General features: G+C 36.0%; 1 protein-coding gene and 1 non-coding gene across 2 annotated transcripts; both read right to left on the reverse strand.

The window, feature by feature from the left end:
- Positions 1 to 8,603: 8,603 nt before the first annotated feature.
- LOC104899405 (60S ribosomal protein L23) lies at positions 8,604 to 11,389 on the reverse strand. The gene is made up of 3 exons (XM_010686588.4): positions 11,229 to 11,389; positions 10,871 to 11,155; positions 8,604 to 8,943 (listed from the first exon to the last, which is right to left on the reverse strand). The coding sequence occupies exons 1-3, from the start codon at positions 11,239 to 11,241 to the stop codon at positions 8,819 to 8,821; spliced, it is 423 nt and encodes a 140-aa protein (XP_010684890.1). The 5' UTR covers positions 11,242 to 11,389; the 3' UTR covers positions 8,604 to 8,818.
- LOC125492166 (small nucleolar RNA snoR137) lies at positions 9,083 to 9,212 on the reverse strand. The gene has a single exon (XR_007268610.1). It is a non-coding gene; the product is annotated as a small nucleolar RNA snoR137 (small nucleolar RNA).
- Positions 11,390 to 22,130: the final 10,741 nt, after the last annotated feature.

The following is a 22,130-nucleotide window of genomic DNA, read 5'->3' on the forward strand; positions in this document are numbered from 1 at the left end:
TTATGCTACTGTATTGTTGTTTCTTCATGTTGGATTTTGCTGCTGGTGTTAGTGTTATTAGTGTTAGATTAGGGTCATGTTGGTCTTCATGTTAGATTTTTGCTTTGTCTAATTTTGTTGTGCTACTGTATTGTTGTTTCTTCATGTTGGATTTTGCTGCTGGTGTTAGTGTTATTAGTGTTAGATTAGGGTCATGTTGGTCTTCATGTTAGATTTTTGCTTTATCTAATTTTGTTATGCTACTGAATTTTTGTTTCTTCATGTTGGATTTTGCTGCTGGTGTTAGTGTTATTAGTGTTAGATTAGGGTCATGTTGGTCTTCATGTTAGATTTTTGCTTTGTCTAATTTTGTTATGCTACTGAATTTTTGTTTCTTCATGTTGGATTTTGTTGCTGGTGTTAGTGTTATTAGTGTTAGATTAGGGTCATGTTGGTTCCTGTGATGATGATGAGTTGCATATGGCCATTGTTTTAGTCAAACGTAGTGCGGCTAACTAAGTGTATCCTACTTAGAATCATGGATAGCTCTGTGATGCGGCTCATAGTAGCCACCACAGTAGCATGAAGCTTGATTCTAAGTGGGTTATGCTTGTGTTATTGCCACCTCGTTTGACAACCTCAATGATCAATTATGTGAGAGGTTCATTTTATCATTGATATGCTCCATTTGTGTTTGTTGGTTCTGACATTGATGGGCTGCCCTTGAGCTACTTGATGTATGGCTTTTTTCCAGATGCTGTAAATGGTCCTTGTGGTGACGTTGAACTTCTGTGCAGCTTTCTTCTTCGCCCCCCATGGAAGATTTTCAACCACTGTCTGACTTAGAAGCCATTCAGCTATGATTTGGCGATTTTCGTTGCTGAGCCTAGGCCCGTGATGTGGCTGTTGATCAGATACTACAAGGGCAGATTGTTCATTTTCTACACTTTCATCATCAAGCCCTGAGGCTTCTAATGGCAATGATGCCATTTTTTTAAAAACAAATATTTATGTTTTTTTTTTCTAAGTCAGCAAGTGGTTGGGATGAGTTGAAGGGTATATATAGTTGGGATATCTGAAATTTCAAGTTTGGAGGGAAATTTTAGTTTCTGAAATTTTATTGTTGCCTCAGTTTGGAGGGAATTTTTAGTTTCTGAAATTTCGTTGTATAAAACAGATTTCGTTGTTTCAATTTTAAAGTTGTGTAGTACAGCTGTTTTGTCTAGTTCTGTAAAGTACTCAACCTTTTTGGATTTATAATATTTAATTATAAAGGACCCACTTGCATTGTACTTTTTTCTTTTTAAATTATTTAATAGTAAAACAGATTCCAACCCATGTGCAAGAATCTTCCCTTTCCTTAATATTTGTGCAAGATTCTAAGTAGGAAGGATAAAAAAAAACAGAGGGAGTATCATATTAGAATTTTTTGTACGCGTTTTTTGTACGCAATGCATGCTTGAATTTTTTATCGAAACAGAAATTCGATTTTCTTCAGCATAAGAGTCGAAATTTGAACATTAGACATACGAAGTATAATTGTTTTTAGTTGCAAAATTTGATTAGTTTAGTTTTTGTCACTTAATATCTCACCATTCTTTTTGTTTTTTTTTTTTTTTTTACTTTTGAAAGTTAAATTTTATGAACAAAATAGAAATTTTATTGAATTTATTTATGGTTTCTAATATTATAATTTTTTAGTTGATTTTTGAATTAAGTACAGTACTTCATAAATTATAAAGAAAGTGGACACTTTGATTTCAAGTCAATTTTTTCATAGGTTGTAGCTTGTGAGTGATTGTTATAATTATATTTTTGGTATTATTGTTTGATGCCCCCTTTGATTTGTAAATAAATTTATAATTTAGAAAGGGAAAGGGTTAACATAGTCTCTTCATTTTGGGACACCATAGCTCCCCCCTCCCCCTTATATAATAGAGATATGTTGTATTTTAATTCTTGAATGATATTTTACATAAACCTTTTTACCTTGATAATTAATCGCTAGTATATAATAGAAAAAGATAGGTTCGAATATATGTAAAAGTTATATTATATATAGGAAACACTATAAAAAAAGTAAATAATTTTTTTCCTTGTCTAACTTCTAACTGATTTCACTATAAATACACCTCTATTTTTTTTATCATGGCCCATCATTAATTGTGAATGATTCTTGAGAATAATGATTTGTAAGTAAATTTTTGTAAATGTTTTTGTATGTATTGACGTTCTAGGTTAGTAGTTTTAGTTTGTATGTTAATTTTAATTAGTTTTAATAAAGTTTCCTGGTTATTTGAGTGATTTGCGTGATTTTATAATTTGATTTTCTCAATTTTTTAAGTTATTTGTGAGTGAGTGTTGTAAATTAATTTTCGGTAGTTTTCTTTGAGTGCCGATTTTGATTTTCACATTCCTTTTGTAATTTAGAAAGGGACAGGGGCAAAATAGGCATTTAAAAAGAGGACACCATTGCTCCCCCCCCCCCTCCTTTATATAATAGAGATAAATAAAATAATTATTATACTTAGCCTGTTCTCTTCATTTTATTTTCAGTTCAGTTACAATTAGTTGGATTCATGTTCCGTTTGATACTGTGTAAAATATTTTCAATGAAAATTAGTTTTCATTTTCCTCTCATTTTCCGTTGTTTGGTAGGCTAAGGGGTGTAAACAAGAAAACACATTTTTCTCCATTCTCCTTAGCAACCTTTTACTCTCCTCTTATCTATCCTCTTCCTTCCCCTTCTATTTTTCTCATTTCCATAACTTTTTTTAGATTGAACCAAACAAAAGAAAATTAGCTTCACAATTGAATTTTCCATGTAAAATGTTCTACTTTGAAAAAAATTTACATCCAACCAAACGGAGCCTCGGTTCCAATTAGTTTTGTTCAGTGCCTAATTTATTTCTCTTATAATAAAATATTATGCTTATTATTATTATTTCAATTACGATTATTTTATCATTAATATTATTATTATTATTATCATCATTATTATATTACTATTGTTGTAGCCTAAAGATCATTGGCCATAAAAAGGACACGTGGCTTCATCTAGTCCATACATGTGTCCTTCCCTTGTTGTAGGGAATACAGGGTCCAAAAGGCATACGGCTAGAAGTACAACCTTCTGAATAAAAGGATGTACTAACCCACCTTTTTGGCTCAATTTGTACTTAGGTCCAGCATCTCTAAAGAGCATTAGAATAAAGTGGATGATGTTACTCTCCAATCAATGCTTGCCACGTGTTGTAATTTCATTGCTTAGTCAATCAGATGCTCCCAAATTAGGGTGATCTCATGGTAAAACAATTATTTCAGACACTATAAATAGTCCTTGAAATCAGGAAAAATGTACGTTTTTCAGAGCAGTGAATTGTTATTCTGCCATAAATTCTCTCTCTACTTTCCCTCTCTAAAAGTTCCATTTTCTACTCCTGATACCTGACTTAAGCTTCGGAGGGGGAAATACTACCCAAACCTCCAGGGTGGGTCCCTTTTTGCAGGTTCGGAAGCAGAGCTCGGGTTCGATTTTGGGTCCAGGTGTTGTTGCAGAAGTCTCTTATCGAAGAACCTACTGTTGGGGATAGTAGTATTGTTTTACGAGTATACCACTACGTAACAACTATTACTACTACTATTACTATTACTATTACTATTACTATTACTATTACTATTACTATTACTATTACTATTACTATTACTATTACTATTATTAAATATTAATATTACAATTACTATAATTACTATTATATCATCATCATCATCATCATCATCATCATCATCATCATCATCATCATCATCATCATCATCATCATCATCATCATCATCATCATCATCATCATCATCATCATCATCATCATCATTATTATTATTATATATCTACCATCTACTAGAAGTTGTTGTGCTCTTAGCAAGGCTTACAAATATTCCTCTACTTAACCGAAGTTGTTCTTTGTATGTCAACAATCAAGATCCTATGTAATGAAATGATGCCACGATTCTCCCCCCGAATGCGAAGGCGTATGTTCAACTTGAGTTGTCAACCTCCTAATAAACTCATGCAATGCTATACGCGTCAAACTTTTTTGCATCAAATCTTCATCCATCCTACATAGATACATATACATTTTATGCAATTCGATTTAGACAAACACATAAATTACGATAATAACTAAAAGTCATACAATAAGTTCCACATGTAAAATACGATAATAATTAACTAAAAATTCCACAATAAGTTCCACATATAAAATCATCATTAACATAAAATAACTAAAAGTTCTAATTTAAAAGCGATCCACCATAAAGTCAAACAATTTTAACTAGATTATCCTTCGCAACCATCTCAGTCATAAAACATATTGTTATCATTCATAGGCATCTCTGGCCTATAGACATAATCATTTGAAAGTGCACAATGCTTCCTCAAGAAACGAACTCTGCCGTCATCATCATGCAAAGACGAAAACATATTATATTACTAAAAACTATTATAATTATCAATTATATTATATTATATTATATTATATTATATTATATTATATTATATTATACTATACTATACTATACTATACAATACTATACTATACTATACTATACTATACTATACTATACTATACTATACTATACTATACTATACTATACTATACTATACTATACTATACTATATTATATTATATTATATTATATTATATTATATTATATTATATTATATTATATTATATTATATTATATTATATTATATTATATTATATTATATTATATTATTTTATATTATATTATATTATATTATATTATATTATATTATATTATATTATATTAAATTATATTATATTATATTATATTATATTATATTATATTATATTATATTATATTATATTATATTATATTATATTATTTATATTATATTATATTATATTATATTATATTATATTATATTATTTATATTATATTATATTATATTATATTATATTATATTATATTATATTATATTATATTATATTATATTATATTATATTATATTATATTATATTATACTCTCTCCGTTTTCTAAAGATCTTCCCACTTACTGTTCCTACAGATACCAAGGAAAATCAAGTTGTGTGGGGCATGGTGTGAGTAAAGTAGGAGAGAGAAAGGGGTTAAGATATATAAACAAATAAAAAGGGGTTAAAGTAGGAGAGAGAAAGGGAGTAAAATTGAATTAATAATGTAATGGTGGACCATATGATAGTGACATAAGAAGATAAATAGGAAAATTTGTTTTGCTAAATAAGGAATAAAGCAAAAGAGGGAAGATCTTTTGGAAACACCCTTAAACGGAAAGAGGGAAGATCTTTATGAAACGGAGGGAGTATTATATTATATTATATTATATTATATTATTATATTATATTATATTATATTATATTATATTATATTTATTATATTATATTATATTATATTATATTATATTATATTATATTATATTATATTATGATATATTATATTATATTATATTATATTATATTATATTATATTATATTATATTATATTATATTATATTTATTATATTATATTATATTATATTATATTATATTATATTATATTATATTATATTATATTATATTATATTGTATTATATTGTATTATATTATATTATATTGTATTGTATTGTATTGTATTGTATTGTATTGTATTGTATTGTATTGTATTGTATTGTATTGTATTGTATTGTATTGTATTGTATTGTATTGTATTGTATTGTATTGTATTGTATTGTATTGTATTGTATTGTATTGTATTGTATTATATTATATTATATTATATTTTTATATTATTTTATATTGATATTGTTATAGCGTGAGAGAGAATGAGAGGAGTGAGAGAGAGAAAGAGAGAGAGGGGAGGGAGGAATGATTGAATGAAATCTCGTGCGTTGGCTTGCATTGTTCATCACTTATCAGTATTTTGTATCCCTCTTTTCTATTACATATAAAATAGAAGGTATGCTTAGTAGGTTATTTTAGGGTACGTCGAAATCTAATATCATTAATTAGCGCAATAAGAACACTTTGCAAATGCCCAAGGGGTTGGGAGGCCTTAGTATCCGTAATATTGAATTATTCAATACTCCCTCCGTCCCTAAATAGAGTGCCCCTTTTTCCATTTATGTCTGTCCCAAATAGATTTCCCATTTCCTTATTTGGTATGGGTCTACCAATTAAAATATTATTTTGCTTTCAATTTTTATAATATCACCCACTTCCCCATATGATCCACATTCTCTCTCCTTAATAAAAAATTCATAAAAAGTGTACCAACTTCTATATTTTTTAATACAACTAAGGTCTTACACATGATTTCTTCTTAATACTTGTACCCAAAAGAAATGGGCACTCTATTTAGGGACAGAGGGAGTACAACTCTGTTAATGAAAACAAGTTTGACGAATGTAAAACAATCCCCAGCTGCTCATCTCACGAGCTTTTAAGGATTCAAGACACCATTCTTTTGGAATTAGTTCCAGACGCCACAAATGTGTCCTGGGGCATGCATGGTTTACAACATGTTGAGTCTACTTTAACAAAGGGTTGGCTATGTATGGAAGGTTGGAAATGGTCATTCAATTCTTGCTTCAAGCTATAAATGGATGAATGGGACAACTCCCATTTTTAAAGATGATGTTTCCCTAGCAGAAGCCGCAAGGTTGAAGGTTGTTGATCTAATTATCGAGTGCAAGACCGATCAGACATTGGAACTCCCCTCCAATTAGCATGCTCCTCATATGCAATATTAACCACTAACAAGCTCGGGGGAATATTCAACAAAATCAGGATATTTCTTTCTCATTCACTAACAACAAAATGATATCTACAACATGAACGACCGAGTGTATACGAAACTTTTTCGCATCATTTGGGGGTTTGAACATCATGCCGGAATGAAAACTATTTCTATGGAGGACGGTTATAATGGTTCTCGTCTTCCTCAATTTGTGGTGCGTGCTCTGGGCTATTTGGACCACGACAAATGAACATGTTTTCCGTCAAAGACGGTCTACCTTAGAAGTTTTCCAAGATAATTTGAATTGCGGGATGGCTTCACATGCGACCTTTTCTCTTCCGACATGTTCCCATCCTATTCACCATCCAAACCCTAATAAGTCATCAAAATTTCTTGTGAAAATATTGGTAGGATCAACATCTAAGTTCCTGAGGTCATAATCCAGACTGATGGTTCTTGGGACAGCCGCACAGGCCTCGGGTGCTGCTTGGGTTGCTATGGCCACTCATGGTGGCATAAGAGACAGTGGGGTATCAACTTTCATGTGTCATCCATTCTAGCTACAGAGGTTAAGGCGTGCCTCCAAGCCTTACTGTGGGTGCAGAGGGGGCACTTATTAACAATGTGGTGATTCACACGAATTCAGCAACTTTAGTTCATCATCTAAAGTTGACTAGTTTTGTTGACATATCACTACGTCATACAATTGTCGAAATCAGCAACCTTAACTGGATGTACCATCGCTAAAGTCTACAAGGAGCGAGTTTAAAAAGCACATGAACTGGCCACAACCAGTAGAAAAGGCTAGATTTTCTGGTTTAGTTATTTAGTTCTTGTACATTTTTGCAAAAATGTAAAAAAAAATAGCTCCAAACTATTAGCAGCAAAGGTGGCATAGTGTATACCTTCTACCCACATACCTTTGCCATCTCGACAAATCACACAAAGATAAGCTTCCTTTGTTTCCAAAAAGATGTTGATTTTTAATATATTTAAGTAAGGATGGATCTTATAGAGATTTTCACCAACCAAACAGTCTCACCTTATTTTTCTTCCTAGAAAGTTCCACTTTCCATATATTTTCATGCCGAATTGCCAAGCATGAGCGTAAACCCTCTTCATAAGCATTTCACATAGTTCCACACACTTGTCCGAGCACGTATGCCAACACATAACTTTAACAATTAATATCTCTAAGTCATTATATGTAAAAGCTATTTGATATTATAAAAATATTGACCATGTTTGGTAAATGATTTTTTCATTGACTTTTTTGCTTTTCAATTTGATCAAACAGCCAAAATAAGTGTTTGGTTATTGACTTTTTGATTGGTTGAAAAACAACTGACTTTTAAGCCAAAATAAAAAAAACTATTGGAGTAACTTTTTAAATTTGCTATTAGTTTGTTAGCCAATAAACTCTTTGATAAACAACCAATAACCACAACTAATTTTACTCACGTAAAAAAACACAAAAACATACAATCAATGCTTCCAACCAATCAAACAAGCCAAACTAAAACAATCAAAAGCCAATTGCCAAACAACCGCATTATCTAACAAGATATATTTACTCACATAAGAAAACACAAAATACGATCAAAAGAAAATGAGCAAAAGTCAAATCAGAAGTCAAATCAGATCATCTATTTTTAAACAAAGAGAAGTAAACCCTATCAGGCCATCAAACGACAAGATAGCGACATAAACTTGCAGCTAAGGATCTTGATAGAAAAAATTGCTTTTTTAAAACTTCACGAACTGAGCTAGGCCATGATAATAAGAGCACGTCTAACAGAGAGAAGAGCAAAGATTATGCAAGGCCAACGTTAAACAAACTACTCTTAGGATGATGACTTCCAAACAAAATTCCCATGAAATTGAAAGAGTCGGCCTTTAAGACATAACAATTGAACACAGAGTTCCTTCTTCAGCATGGACAACTTAGATCCTTTCAAAGTTCAACCAGGAAAAGTAAGTATAACCCTAACAAAATTCGAACTATTTCTTCTAAACACAAATTTATCTAGAAATTGTAGATATGGCACCAGAGAGCAGGAGCTCTCTCTTAAACAATTGCATTCGCAGCACTTGCAATTCTTGGCCAGAGATCAGCACATTCCTTTCCAATGGGGCCTGTGATAGCAGATCCTTTCATCTCTCCCTTTGGATTCACAATCACGCCAGCATTATCTACAAACCAACCCAGGTCCAAAGATCAATATCAACCAAAAGAGCAACTTATATATACAATCACACAAGAGCCAAAAAACCGTCTGTATATCTCAAGTACACAACTCTATATGCCATAAGTTATAACACCAAGAGAAATAAATTTACCAGGAGACAGGTAACACAATGTCATAATGATCATCAAGCTGTTTAATCCTGGGTATTATTATGCATCTAACAAAGAGAGACCAACAAGTGCGCAGTCCCTCGATTAGAACTTAAGACGCAACAACTTCATGAGCTAAAATGAAAAAAGCAGGAAAGTAAACAAATTAAAAAAGTAGGAAGCACTTGACCTAATTCACAGGTGATGTTTATTCCATATTTACCATCAACATGCAAAAATATTCCTTTGTAGAAACCCAAATTTGAGCAGAAAATGGCTCATATTTCACTACTTCCATAACACAAGCCGGAAATGGCTTTGAATATTGCATGACACTTAGGCACACCAGGTCCGGCCCTGGGGCAGGGCGCCCGCCCAGGGCCCAATTTTAAAAAAATCTTGTTAAGCCTTCTTTAATTTAAAAAAAAAAACTAAACTGAACATTGCCGACTGAAATGAATCATGCGGGAATGACTCCAAAGCTTCCTTCAAATAGTCATGCGGGATTACTCCAAACTCCAAAGTTTCCTAACTAATTTCCATAAGTCAAAGATTTAATTGATACTTTCCAAATTTCCAGCTCCCATACTATTTTGCTTCCTCGTTTTCACTTATTGTAATTTCTCTTTTTAAGTGAAAATATGTTATTGTCCTAAGCATGTAACCATTACATATTCATATTTCTGCAGCAAAAAAAGTAACCATTACATTTTTCTTGTAATTTTATTTTATTTGATGAGTGAGATTTAAAATTTGAATATGATTTCATATATTAATTTTTATTGTTGAGTGCAATTCTAATTTATTGCAACTTAAATTTTTGGTACAAATTCTAGAATTTAATAAATTTTCTTCCAAGTTTTTGGCCATCGAATCTTTTGTTGGAGTGTTATACTATTATTGTCTTGTATATTTTTTCTTGCATTGAAAATGTAATTTTAGTATTAAAGAAATAAAAATTATGAGTTAGATCAATCACAAAAGGAGAGCTCTTCACCCATCTTTTCGAAAATACAGTGGGCAACATTGTGGAGTGAAGCCTGAAGGTAGACAATTTCGGCCAAATGAAAACGTAAATGATGAGAATAGTACTTTGAAATGTGAATGCTTAATATTTTCAAATTTTGTAAAAATAAAATGATGTAACTTTAGTTTAGTTGAATAAAAAAAATTCATTCAATAAATTTCTAATGCATTAGGATAGCCATCTTCTTTTTTTTCGCCCTGGGCCAAAAATGGTTCAGGTACGGCCCTGAGGCACACCAACAAATTAACTACCCCATCTTGACATTGAACAAATCAACACTAATCTGGTTAAGTTGCCATTATCTTGAAGTATGTCACCAGTACAAAAATAAACTTAACAAGATTTATCCTCAAGTTTCCACAATCCAGAAAATGTAGCACCACTACAAGTTCATGGCATCATCTACTAATCTTAAAACCCTGGCATCAATAGAAATCTCAACCATATTCCAACACTTTAAGCAAAAACACTTGCTACGAGCAACCAATAGAACCATACAGCCAAACGAGAACACAAAATTAAACCGCAAGAGGTAACTGATACAACACCAAACATTCGAAATCACAACTTTACTGCTTTAAAACCATCGCCGCACTTATGTTTGACAAAGCAAAGAAACCAAGAGTAAATAAACACATAAGATCAAACTAGTGATAATAATTATCTCCCATCCACATACAATTAACTAACATTTAGAATTCAACTTAAGAAAATAAGAAAATATTAGCATTTGGATAGGCAAGTCGTACACATACCTTCAAAATACATAAAAACACCGTCCTTTCGGCGCCAAGGCTTGCGCTGTCTAACAATAACAGCAGGCATAACCTTCTTACGAAGATCAGGCTTACCCTTCTTAACAGTGGCCATAACCATGTCACCAACACAAGCAGATGGTAACCTGTTAAGCCTACCTTTAATACCCTTCACTGAAATTATGTAAAGATTCTTTGCTCCTGTGTTGTCGGCACAGTTTACTGTCGCTGCCACTGGAAGACCCAGTGACATCCTGAACTTGTTACCTGCAGATCCTCCGCGTCCTGCAACAAATTTCAAAAGTTAGGGTTATGTTGTTCAGATGCAATAATGCCTGTTGGATGATTTTATTTTTACCTCGCTTCGACATTGCTGCTTCTGCTGTCTTCCACCCCCTGTTTCTCTCTCTTTGTGTTTTTGTTTATGGGGGAATGAAAGGGGGAAGTGAGGCGTTATAAGTTAGGGTTTTGAATGTGTTGGCATGGAGGGTGGTGTGGGCTGGGTTATGAATTCGGATCTTGGCTTATTGTTTGAAATTAGAACTACTTTTTTAGGTTTGGATTATGGTCTCTATAATTATATTTTGCATTTTTTCATATTTTTCTTTAAAAAACAATATCAAATATCACTTGCTTTAAATAATTAAGATTTTAGTGTTTCTTATTTATGAATGTCTTTTAATGAGTTATTAGTATGGAAAATTTGTTAAAGTCAACCTTTTCAAAGTGTCATTTTGTAAGAAACAATCTTATAATTTTTTTTTGTGAGAAATAACCTTTAAATTCTTGTGAGATGAAAGCTCACGTGCATTCACATGTTTTTTTCAACGTTGACAATGTTTTTTCAGATATTGACCCTTATTTTGTGTACCAATTAGCAATTTGTTCGTTAATTGCACTCTCTCTCCTCATTTTCCGTGCAATTGTCGTCTTATATATCTCACCCTCTTTTAAACCTAAATTATTATTTCACCTCTCTTTCGATTTTCATTTATAATTTAACATTTCATTTGATGGGTATTGAATGAATTAAATTCATCTCTACAACAAGAATTATTCCCCCTTTAAAAATTCAATTGAAAAGAGAAGATGTCATTTTTTTTTTTTTGAAGAATTTAATAAATTGAGATGAAGAACCCTACAATATAGCAACAAAGAAGATAGTAGGAAACAAGAAATCTAAGTTTACCGATTGAAGATCTGGATTAAGCAAATATATTTTGGTAAAAAGTTGGATTTGGGGTGGAAAAGAATGGTTAAGTGTGAAAGAGTGGGAAAGAAGGGTATATATAAGGGACAATGAAACTCCAACTGAAATAAGAAGGAGGGAAAGAGTGTGTAAATAGGAAAAGGAGTAGTCAACACCGGAGAAAATAGGGTCAACAACAGAAAATCAACCGGAGGTTTTCTCACAACAATTTAGAGGTTAAAAGTTGTTTCTCAAAAAAAATTTATATGGTTGTTTCTTACAAAACGACACTTTAAAAGGTTTTTCCTGAAAATTTTTCCTATTAGTATGGATAGATTGAAAACTTTACCTTGAATAATGCTAGAAAAGTAAATAATGAGTAATTTCCTCCTCCCATCTATGTGGGACAAGAACCATGCAAGACATTTCTAAATGCATCTAAACAAAATCGCTACCTACGTGACCAGTCAAAACATATATTAGTGGTGAACTTTTTATCAGGATGTGTATAACCACTTTGTTCCTTGTTCATGACGAATTCAATATATCTCTTATCACCCGAATATTTTCTTTCTCAAATTTCGTCAATCAGGGGATATTATAATATTTTTGTGAACTAAAACTTCAAAATTATAAGACATGTTATTGAGAGAATGATAGATGATATGTGAATGATGTGTAATAATAGTTGTTGAGTATAGCTTTACTGTCCTATGTGTCATTCACAACTGTCATACGTTTTTCGGCTGCTAGTGATTTTTTCTTGTTATATGTGTGGTCCTACCTGGAAACAGATCACTAGGTTTACTGTGTATTCTTAGTATTTATACCTAGCTAAATGATGTGTCGTTTTCTTGTAACAAACACACACAAAATCATATTAAAGCAAAGAGAGAAAGTTGAGCAAAGTCAGCTGCAACTAAACAAAAGTATGAGTCTTTGAAACTTTATTAACAGCAGGAAATTTGAAGGACTCGTTTATGTTTCTTAAAGTTTCTAAGGCTCTAGAATTTTCAAAAAAAACACACAAGTTTTTATCTTTGAAATGAGATGGCATGAGATGATGATGTCGCTAAGAAACAAGCTGGAAGTAGCTCTCAAAATCCATACAAGGATCCTTGTAAATGAAAACGTAGCAACACCCTTGGGAGGAATACTCTTTGATGGAACAAATTCCCTCAACTGGAACAGGAGCATCAGGATTGCTCTTGGTGTAAAAAAAAAAGTTGAGTTTCCTAGAAGGAAAACATCCAAAGCCATCAACTGGTGCAGAAGAAATTCAAAAGTGGACGAGATGTGATTATATGGTGAGGTCATGGGGGTTGTCCACCATGAAACCTGAAATTGCTAGTAGTTTGGTGTGTATGAAACCAACAAAAAATCTTTCGGAAGAGATTGTTGAAAGGTATGGTCAGACCAATGCACCACAACTACACCAACTTAAGAAGAAACTATGGAATTTCAAGCAGAACAACATGAGCGTGAGTGATTATTACTGTAGAGTTAAAGAGTTGTGGGAGTAGATTGCGGAACTTAAAGATGTTCCTGAGTGTGGATGTGGTGCTATGGAGAAACGTGTTAGCAATCTTGCAAGCAAAGTGGCACAGAGGGATTCAAATAACAAATTAATGAAGTTTTTAAATGGTTTAAATGATGGCTATGAGCATATGGGGACAAACTTCCAGGGATGGACCTTTGATTGCTGCGAACAAAGCATACAACTTGGTTATGCAAGTTGAGAAGCAATAAAATATTGTTGTTGAGATGAGTGTTGGTGCTGAAGTAAGTACTCTAACAACAAATATGCATGGGCAAAGTCTTGGACCCTTGCAAATTTTTCAGAAAATGGATTACAAAAAAATGAAAATGGAAGAGTATAAGAGGATGAAGATGGAAAATGAGATGAAGAAATGTAATTACTATGGAATGAAGGGTCACATCAGAGATGTATGTTTCAGGTTGGTGGGATATCTTGAATGGTTCAAACAACCTAAAGGAAAAAATTGGATCAAGGAAGCTTCTAACATTTCTAGAAAGGACTCAGACTATTCTGGAAACCATCCTTTGGAGTTTAATGGCACAAGTGAGGCATGGAGCAGTAAAATTGATTTTTGGGCCCATTAAACCCTTAGTGGGCCACACGGATGCCAAAACCCTCCGCCAGCAAGGCAAGCCCTCAGTAGGCCCCACATACCTCGGATCCTGTGTCAACTTGGCAGGGACATTTTCATACATTTCAACATCTATAAATAGGGAGCAGATCTCCATTTATTAAGGTAATGAATTCTAGACCAACTACTTCACACATCCCATACACCGAATGGTTGGCTAACGTCGTCCTGGTCCACAAGTTGTTTGGGGTCTGGAGAATGTGCGTTGACTTCACTGACTTGAACAAGGCCTGTCCGAAAGACGACTTTGCCCTCCTCAAGATCGACATGCTAGTCCACTCGACGGCACGTCACGCATTATTTAGCTTTATGGATGCGAATGCGGGATACCATCAGAACCCCATGGCCGAAGAAGATCAAGTGCACACCGCTTTCACTACCAGTTCCGGCGTCTATTGTTACAAGGTGATTCCCTTCGGTCTCAAGAACGCCAGAGCTACCTACCAGCGATTTGTGAACAAAATGTTCGAAAAACAGATATGGCGAAATGTTGAAGTTTATGTCGACGTCATGATCATCAAAAGCAAAGAGAAAGAAGAAAATGTCTCAGACTTAAGGGAAACACTTTCAACCCTGCGCGCCTACAACATGAAGCTAAATCCGAAGAAGTGTGTCTTCGGCGTGAAAGGGAAAGTGCCTTGGTTTTCTTGTCGATGAAAGAGGAATAGAGGCCAACCCTGATAAAATGCAAGCTATTATTGAAATGAAGAGTCCTCGAACTGTTAAAGAAGTCCAACGCCCAACCGGCTGTATGGCGGCCTTGGGACGCTTCCTCTCCCGATCTGCCGACAAAGCCTATATTTTTTTCGAGCACTGAAGCAGTCAATGTTCGACTGGGATAAACCCGCGGAAGAAGCTTTTCAACAGCTTAAATCTCACATGGCCAGCATCTCTAAGTTAGTCTCGCCTTTACCAGGAGAGACGCTCTTCGTCTACTTGGCCGTATTGGAGCATTCTCTTAGCGCAGTCCTAGTTGCGGAGCGCGAGAAAAATCAACATCCAGTATATTTCATAAGCCATGCCTTTCGAGGCGCCGAGGCCAAGTACCTTCCCATTGAAGAAAATGATCTTCGCCTTAGTCCTCGCCACTCGAAAGCTCAAGCCCTACTTTCAAGCTCACCCTATTAAAGTTCTTACAAGTCAGCCCATCCGAAAGGTGATTGAGGGGAAGAACCAGTCTAGCAAGGTAACCGACTGGTCTATCCAGATCTCAGACTTTGGCATCGAATTCGAGCCACGACGTGCTATCAAGGCACAGGCCTTTGCAGACTTCATAGCCGAATGCACTTCCTAACCCAAGCCTAGGGAGGAGGGTTCCTGGGATTTGTTTGTCGATGGGTCATCGTCTAAGGTGGGATGTGACGTCGGGCTCCTGATTTAGAGTCTGCCAGCAAGTTCAACTTTGCCGCCTCGAATAATGAGGCCGAATATGAAGCACTACTCCTCGGTATCCAGCTATGCAAAACAGCTGGTGCTTGAAAGCTCAAAGCTTACTCCGACTCCCAGCTCATCGTTGGGCAGGTAACAGGGGAGTTCGAAGTTAAAGAAGACAACATGAAAATGTACATGAGGAAGGTAAAAGAAGAAATTGCTGATCTAGCTCCCTTCAACATCACCCATATCCCTCGATCTGAGAATCAGCAAGCAAATACTTATTGAATGACCCTCGAGTTTGCTCCTCAACATATGTGTCGAAACTTGGTTCAAAAACATGCAAAAAAAATAAAAAGCTCGAAGGCACAAACTTGAAGACAACAATCATAACAAATAATCGAGTTTTATTCCATTAATCGAGATACAAGCTATCGAAGTCACTACATTACAAGTTCAAGAAAGATTCTAGATAAAACAAGAAAGCTTAAGGGTTTAACATTAACTATGGCAGGAGGCATAAGAAAAGAAAAAAGAGCCCGAAGAAAAAAGGAAGTGCCCGAAGAGAAAAAGGAGAAGCCGAAAGAGAAAAAGGAGGAACCCGAGAGAAGAAGGAAGAACCTGGGCTCATCCCTCGAGATTACCAGGGGCATGGACGTGGCTCTCGACCTGAGGGGATTCACCAGCTCCTCCTTCTTTATGGGAGAGTGCCTTGACGCCTTCCTTGACATCAGCCCAGGAGAGGCTAGGGGCGATCTTCTTGAGGACCGACCGTACCTTCCGAATCCCATCGCTGATAGAAAGTGCTCATTGCTCAGGTCGTCCGCAACAGGATTCCAATACTAAGGGACCTGTTTTCGGTCACCTCTCTCGATGATGGTGATGCACTGGCAACAAATGGCTACCCTAACCTCATCCTCTTTCATTCGAGGTACCGATCTATTCAACCTCAAGTTCAGGCCCTCGAGCATAGGAACAACAGGAAAATCCCACTGCTCGGCCCGGTACACGAACATAAATTCTGTACGGAAGAACCGCTGATTCGAGGGCATGGTGCCCACGATCTTGTAAGGATAACGTTCTTGGAAGCTCCACCACCCTTTCCCGTTCGAGGTGGTATAAATAACGACAAGCTTCACCATATTCCGTCATAGTGTTAGGGAGGGTTTTACACCCATCATGTTGCAGATGGCCAAGAAACCTACCATCCAGCCTACGCTGTTAATACCCCATCGAACAATGGTTCAAGTAGGGGAGGAGGGGTCCCCGAGCTAGATGATGTACCCCCGGTATCCTTTAACAGGGGGCTCCGTCCAGAAAGTTCCATTAAAAAGTCAAACAAAGAAGTGAAAGAAGGATATTGTACCTTGATTAGAGGGCCCTCGAGATCCTCCCCTGATTCGAAGCGTGGATATCGATCTCCGACGCTCTCGAGGTTCCAAATAAAGAGAGAAGGATTCAAGAAACTCATAACGCACAATGAGACAAAATAAATTACTTACCTCTCCTTATATAGACTGCTTGAAAAGGACGGTTGACATCCGACGGGCCCAAGAGCTCTTCGAAAAGCATTCAGATTGGGCCTCACGGCAGGCCCAAAATCTTCAGCCTCCCAGACCAGTCCACTCAGACCCCTTGAGTTTGATTGAATCCAGCTGAGCGCAGGGGCGGGGCGCGTCAATGCCACCCAAAAGCTCGCTCCATGTCAGAGACGAAATTCCTCCGATCACCGAACCAACTAATGTCAAACCATTGGGTTAGCTGTGCTCGGACAAAGATCAAAGACCTACACTTAGGCACTTCACCCAGATCGAGTGAAGGATACCTCGGTCACTATCATCACTGAGGTCGGTGCCTCGAGCAAGGACATCTACCCCTCGAGTTGCTAAGGGCTCATCAACCCCAGAGTAACCTCGAGCAAGGACATCTACCCCTCGAGTTGCTTGGGGCTCATTGGCCCCTAAGCAACCTTGAGCGAGGTCTATCCACCCCTCGAGTTGCTTGGGGCTCATTGGCCCCTGGGCAACCTCGAGCGAGGTCATTCTACCCCTTGAGTTGCTTAAGGCTCATTGGCCCCTAGGCAACCTCGAGCAAGGTTCATCCACCCCTCGAGTTGCTTGGGGCTCATTGGCCCCTAGGAAACCTCGAGCGAGGTTCGTCTACCCCTCGAGTTGCTCAAGGCTCATTAACCCCAGAGCAACCTCGAGCAAGGACATATACTCCTCGAGTTGCTTAAGGCTCATTGTCCCCTGGGCAACCTCCAGCGAGGTCTATCCACCCCTCGAGTTGCTTGGGGATCATTGGCCCCTGGAAAACCTCGAGCGAGGTCCTTCTAATTCTCAAGTTGCTTGGGGCTCATTGTCCCATGGGCAACCTCGAGCGAGGTTCATCCACCCCTCGAGTTGCTTGCGGCTCATTGGCCCCTGGGCAACCTCGAGCGAGGTGCATCCACCTCTCGAGTTGCTTGGGGCTCATTGGCCCTTGGGCAAACCTTGAGCGAGGTTCATCCACCCCTCGAGTTGCTTGGGGCTCATTGGCCCATGGGCGACCTCGAGCGAGGTCTATCCACCCCTCGAGTTGCTCGGGGCTCATTGGCCCCTAGGTAACCTCGAGCGAGGTCTATCCACCCTTCGAGTTGCTTGGGGCTCATTGGCCCCTGGGCGACCTCGAACGAGGTCCTTCTACCCCTCGAGTTACTTGGCTTAATTCCTAAAATCTATTATTGGGCTATATTTCTTGATTGCTAAATAAAGTTTTGTTGTTTAAAACTAATTCAATAAGCTTGCTAATTGTAATATGAATTTAAGTTATTATTACTTCACTAATCCTTAAGTTCACTTATAATAACAAGATATCTTGATTTATTAGTTTATGTGATTAAATAATATTATAATGTTAATGATTCTAGTATATTAAGAAACTTAAGTAGTTTAATAATAGACGATTAAGGTTATTAACTACGAACTCTTATAATAAACATATATTTTCAAAGGGTTATAGGTTATGTATTAATATAACTTTAATGTTCCGATAATTTCTAAAAGTATAACTAAATGAGTTATTCCACTTATTAGTCGATTAAAGGGTCACCTTACGAAATTATTAACAACTAAGATAATTAATAACGACCTTTAATAAGACCTTTACGACGTTATAATGAACGTTATGACGTTAATAAGCGCTAGCTAATAATTAGGCTTAAAAGCTAAATAACAAAGCGTTCATTAATAAAATTATTCTTGAATAGATTAAAGAAGATAAAAGATATTACAAGCCTCCCCCGGCTATCAAGGTTGGTAAGCAGGAATTCAGGTAACGTCTACTGCTAGCACCCGCACTCCCCTTCCAACTATGTTTCATATGATGTTTTTATGGAATGTTTATGCGATGATTTTATGGTGTGCGGGATATGAAATGTTTGCTATCTAAATGATGTTTATTAAATAATTTGATGTTTTATGAATTATGACGACTTTGATGTTACGAAAATATGATGATGATTACGTTATAATTATGTAATGTTAAAAGAAATGAAACATGATAAATTTCAAGTGAAAGAAGGTCCTTAGCAGTATCCCGTGGGTACCGCAAGTGTCACCTTTGTTGTGGCCATCCATCTGGTTAATGATTGGGCACCGAAAGTGTTACCTATGTTGTGACCGCCTTTCTGTGGGCACCACAAGTGTCGCCTATGTTGTGACCGCCCTTCTGAATATCAATGATGTGGACACCAAAAGTGTCACCTATGTTGTGGCCGCCTTTCTGTATGTTATGGGGAGATGTCCCTTTTGTTGTACTAGCCAAGTTACCAAAGTAAAAGATATACGACGACGATGATGAAGATAACGAATGATGATAATGTTTTACGATTATGATTGAATGCTTATATTTACGAAATGATTTTACTTATTCTTTACTCCCTGTTTATAAATAAAATGATGTGAAATGAATTTACGTTGTTAGAGTAGTATGTTAATGAGCCTCGGCTCATGACATATTGTTTTATGTTTTAGGTATGGAGGAACAATTGTGGATCACTAATAGACTGCGTTATGGAGATTATGTATGATTCTATGAGGTTTTAGGATGTTTTGTATGATGGATAAACAAGTATTATTTTACGATGAGTAATTGTATAGTTCTTTTTAAATTTTAGGCTATTATTTTATTTGTGGGCCATAACCCACAAGCTTAAGTTATGCTTCCGCTGACGATTAATGTTATGTAATTTGTCGGGGCGTTGCACGCTTTGTGCAGGTTCCTTGGCGGTCTTCGAGCATTCGACCACCATTAACCCTAATCTCGATCCATCCCTCATAATATAAGTTTTTACCCAAAACACTATGATTTCTTCTTTTGTGCAGGAACTCATGAAGGTCTTAGGAGAAAAGCAGACAACAACCAGTACAAGTTTAAACAACTTTGCAGGTAAAGAAATTGCCTCTAGTACTGCAAATTTATGTAGTGATTACTTGTCAAACACTTAGCTCATAGATTTTGGAGCAAGTGATCACATGACAAGAAATACAAATATTTTGTGCAATCTTAGAAGCGTTGACAAACATGTCAAGGTGGGGTTGCCTGATGGAAAAATCATGCTTGTGAAGGAAGTAGGGGATGTGAAATTGAATGGTGAAATCACCTTGAAGAATGTGTTATTCATCAAGGATTTTAGAAACAACCCGTTGTCTGTAAGCAGACTCCTAAAAGAAAATGATTTCAAAATGCTCTTTGATAAATATGGATGCTCTTTACAGGGCCATTCCATTGAAGGTGCATTGAAGATTGGAAGGAATGAGATAGATCTTTACAAATTAGAAGTTGGAAGCAAAGATGGAAGAGATGAAGGTTATATGGCAGCATAAGTTGCAAAGAAAATGGAAGCAAGAGGTTGTAATAAATTAAGTAAATTGAACTTATTACATGCTAGACTGGGTCATGTGTCAGCTTCTAAGATGAAACACAAATTTTTTCAAATGTGAAGAATTGAATGGCTATTTTTGTGATACTTGTTATGTGGCTAAGCATCACAAACTCCCTTTCATGCTTAGTACATCTATTGCTGATGCAATTTTTTAATTTGATACATGTTGATCTGTGGGGTCTATATAGGACCAAGGCAATCACATGTGCATCATATTTTCTAACAATGGTAGATGACTACAGCAGGGTTACATGGACTCATTTGTTTTCTAACAAGGAGCATGTGAAAGGTGTCCTTGTGAATTTTATTGCTCATGTTGAAGCTCATTTCAACACCAGAGTGAAAACTTTGAGGAGTGATAATGAAACTGGAGTGGTCCAGGAAGAATGTGGGAGGATTTTGCTGGAAAAGGTATCACACACCAGAGAAGTATTGCAGGTGTGCCGCAATAGAACACTAGAGTGGAAAGAAAACATAGGTTTTTGCTTGAAACAACAAGATCTCAGAAAATACAGGCTGGATTGCCAGGGTATTTGTAGGGTGAGTGCATTCTAGCAACTACTCACTTAATCAACCTGATGCCTCGTGCAATGATAGAATGGGAAATACCTTACAAAAGAATCATGAAGAATGAACCTGATTATGGGATCTTGAGAGTTATTGACAATCTTTGCTATGCCAGTCCTAGCAAGAAACCTGCAGATATGTTTGCACCTAGAGGTGTAGGATGTATTCTGGTGGGGTACCCTTATTGTCAAAAGGGGTACAAGTTAATGAACTTAGAAAATAATAAGCTCTTTGTTAGCAGAGATGAGCAAATATTTCCTTTTCTTCTTAAAGAAAAGAATAATGAATTCTTAGATGTCTTACAAAATATGATGTCAATGATAATCTAGATGTCGATGACACTAATGACATCTTGTTGGGCGAGTCTCTTGTTCATGAACAACATGTACCAGAAATGTTGGAGGAGACCGGTGGGCATGAAGCTCTTCAGCAAGGTAGAAATGCAGAGCAGACTGTAAGAAGATCTACCATAGAGGCCAGCCTACAAAGCAAGTATAAGGATTAAATTCTTGACTTGCTAAGAGCCAAAGAGAATCAGCAATAAGCCAGTGCAAACCTGATCATTGCAAGGCTAGACACTTCCAAGTACTATTCATCAGAGTACTTGGCATCCTTAAATAGTGTTCTTAAGGATCAGAGAGCCAAGTCACTACAATGAAGCCTCTCAAGATGACGGATGGGTGGATGCAATGAAGGATGAATTAATAAAGGATTTGAGTGACAATGAAACTTGGGATCTTATTCATCTCCTATCATGCAAGAGAGCTTTAGACTCTAAATGGGTCTATAAAATAAAGTTCACATCAGATTAAAAGGTATACAAGCTTAAATCTAGGTTGGTTGCTAGAAATGACACGCAGATAGAAGGGAAAGATTATAAGCTTACATTTTCTCCAGTAGCAAAATTTGCTAGTGTGAGAATTCTTATTGCTCTTGCTACATCTCTAAATTGGAAACTGCATCAACTAGACATAAATAATTATTTTCTCCATGGATTCCTAGAGGAGGAAGTCTACATGAAACCACCAAAGGGTTACA

Source organism: Beta vulgaris, chromosome 7, assembly GCF_026745355.1.
Source record: "Beta vulgaris subsp. vulgaris cultivar EL10 chromosome 7, EL10.2, whole genome shotgun sequence".
Lineage (NCBI taxonomy): Eukaryota > Viridiplantae > Streptophyta > Magnoliopsida > Caryophyllales > Amaranthaceae > Beta > Beta vulgaris.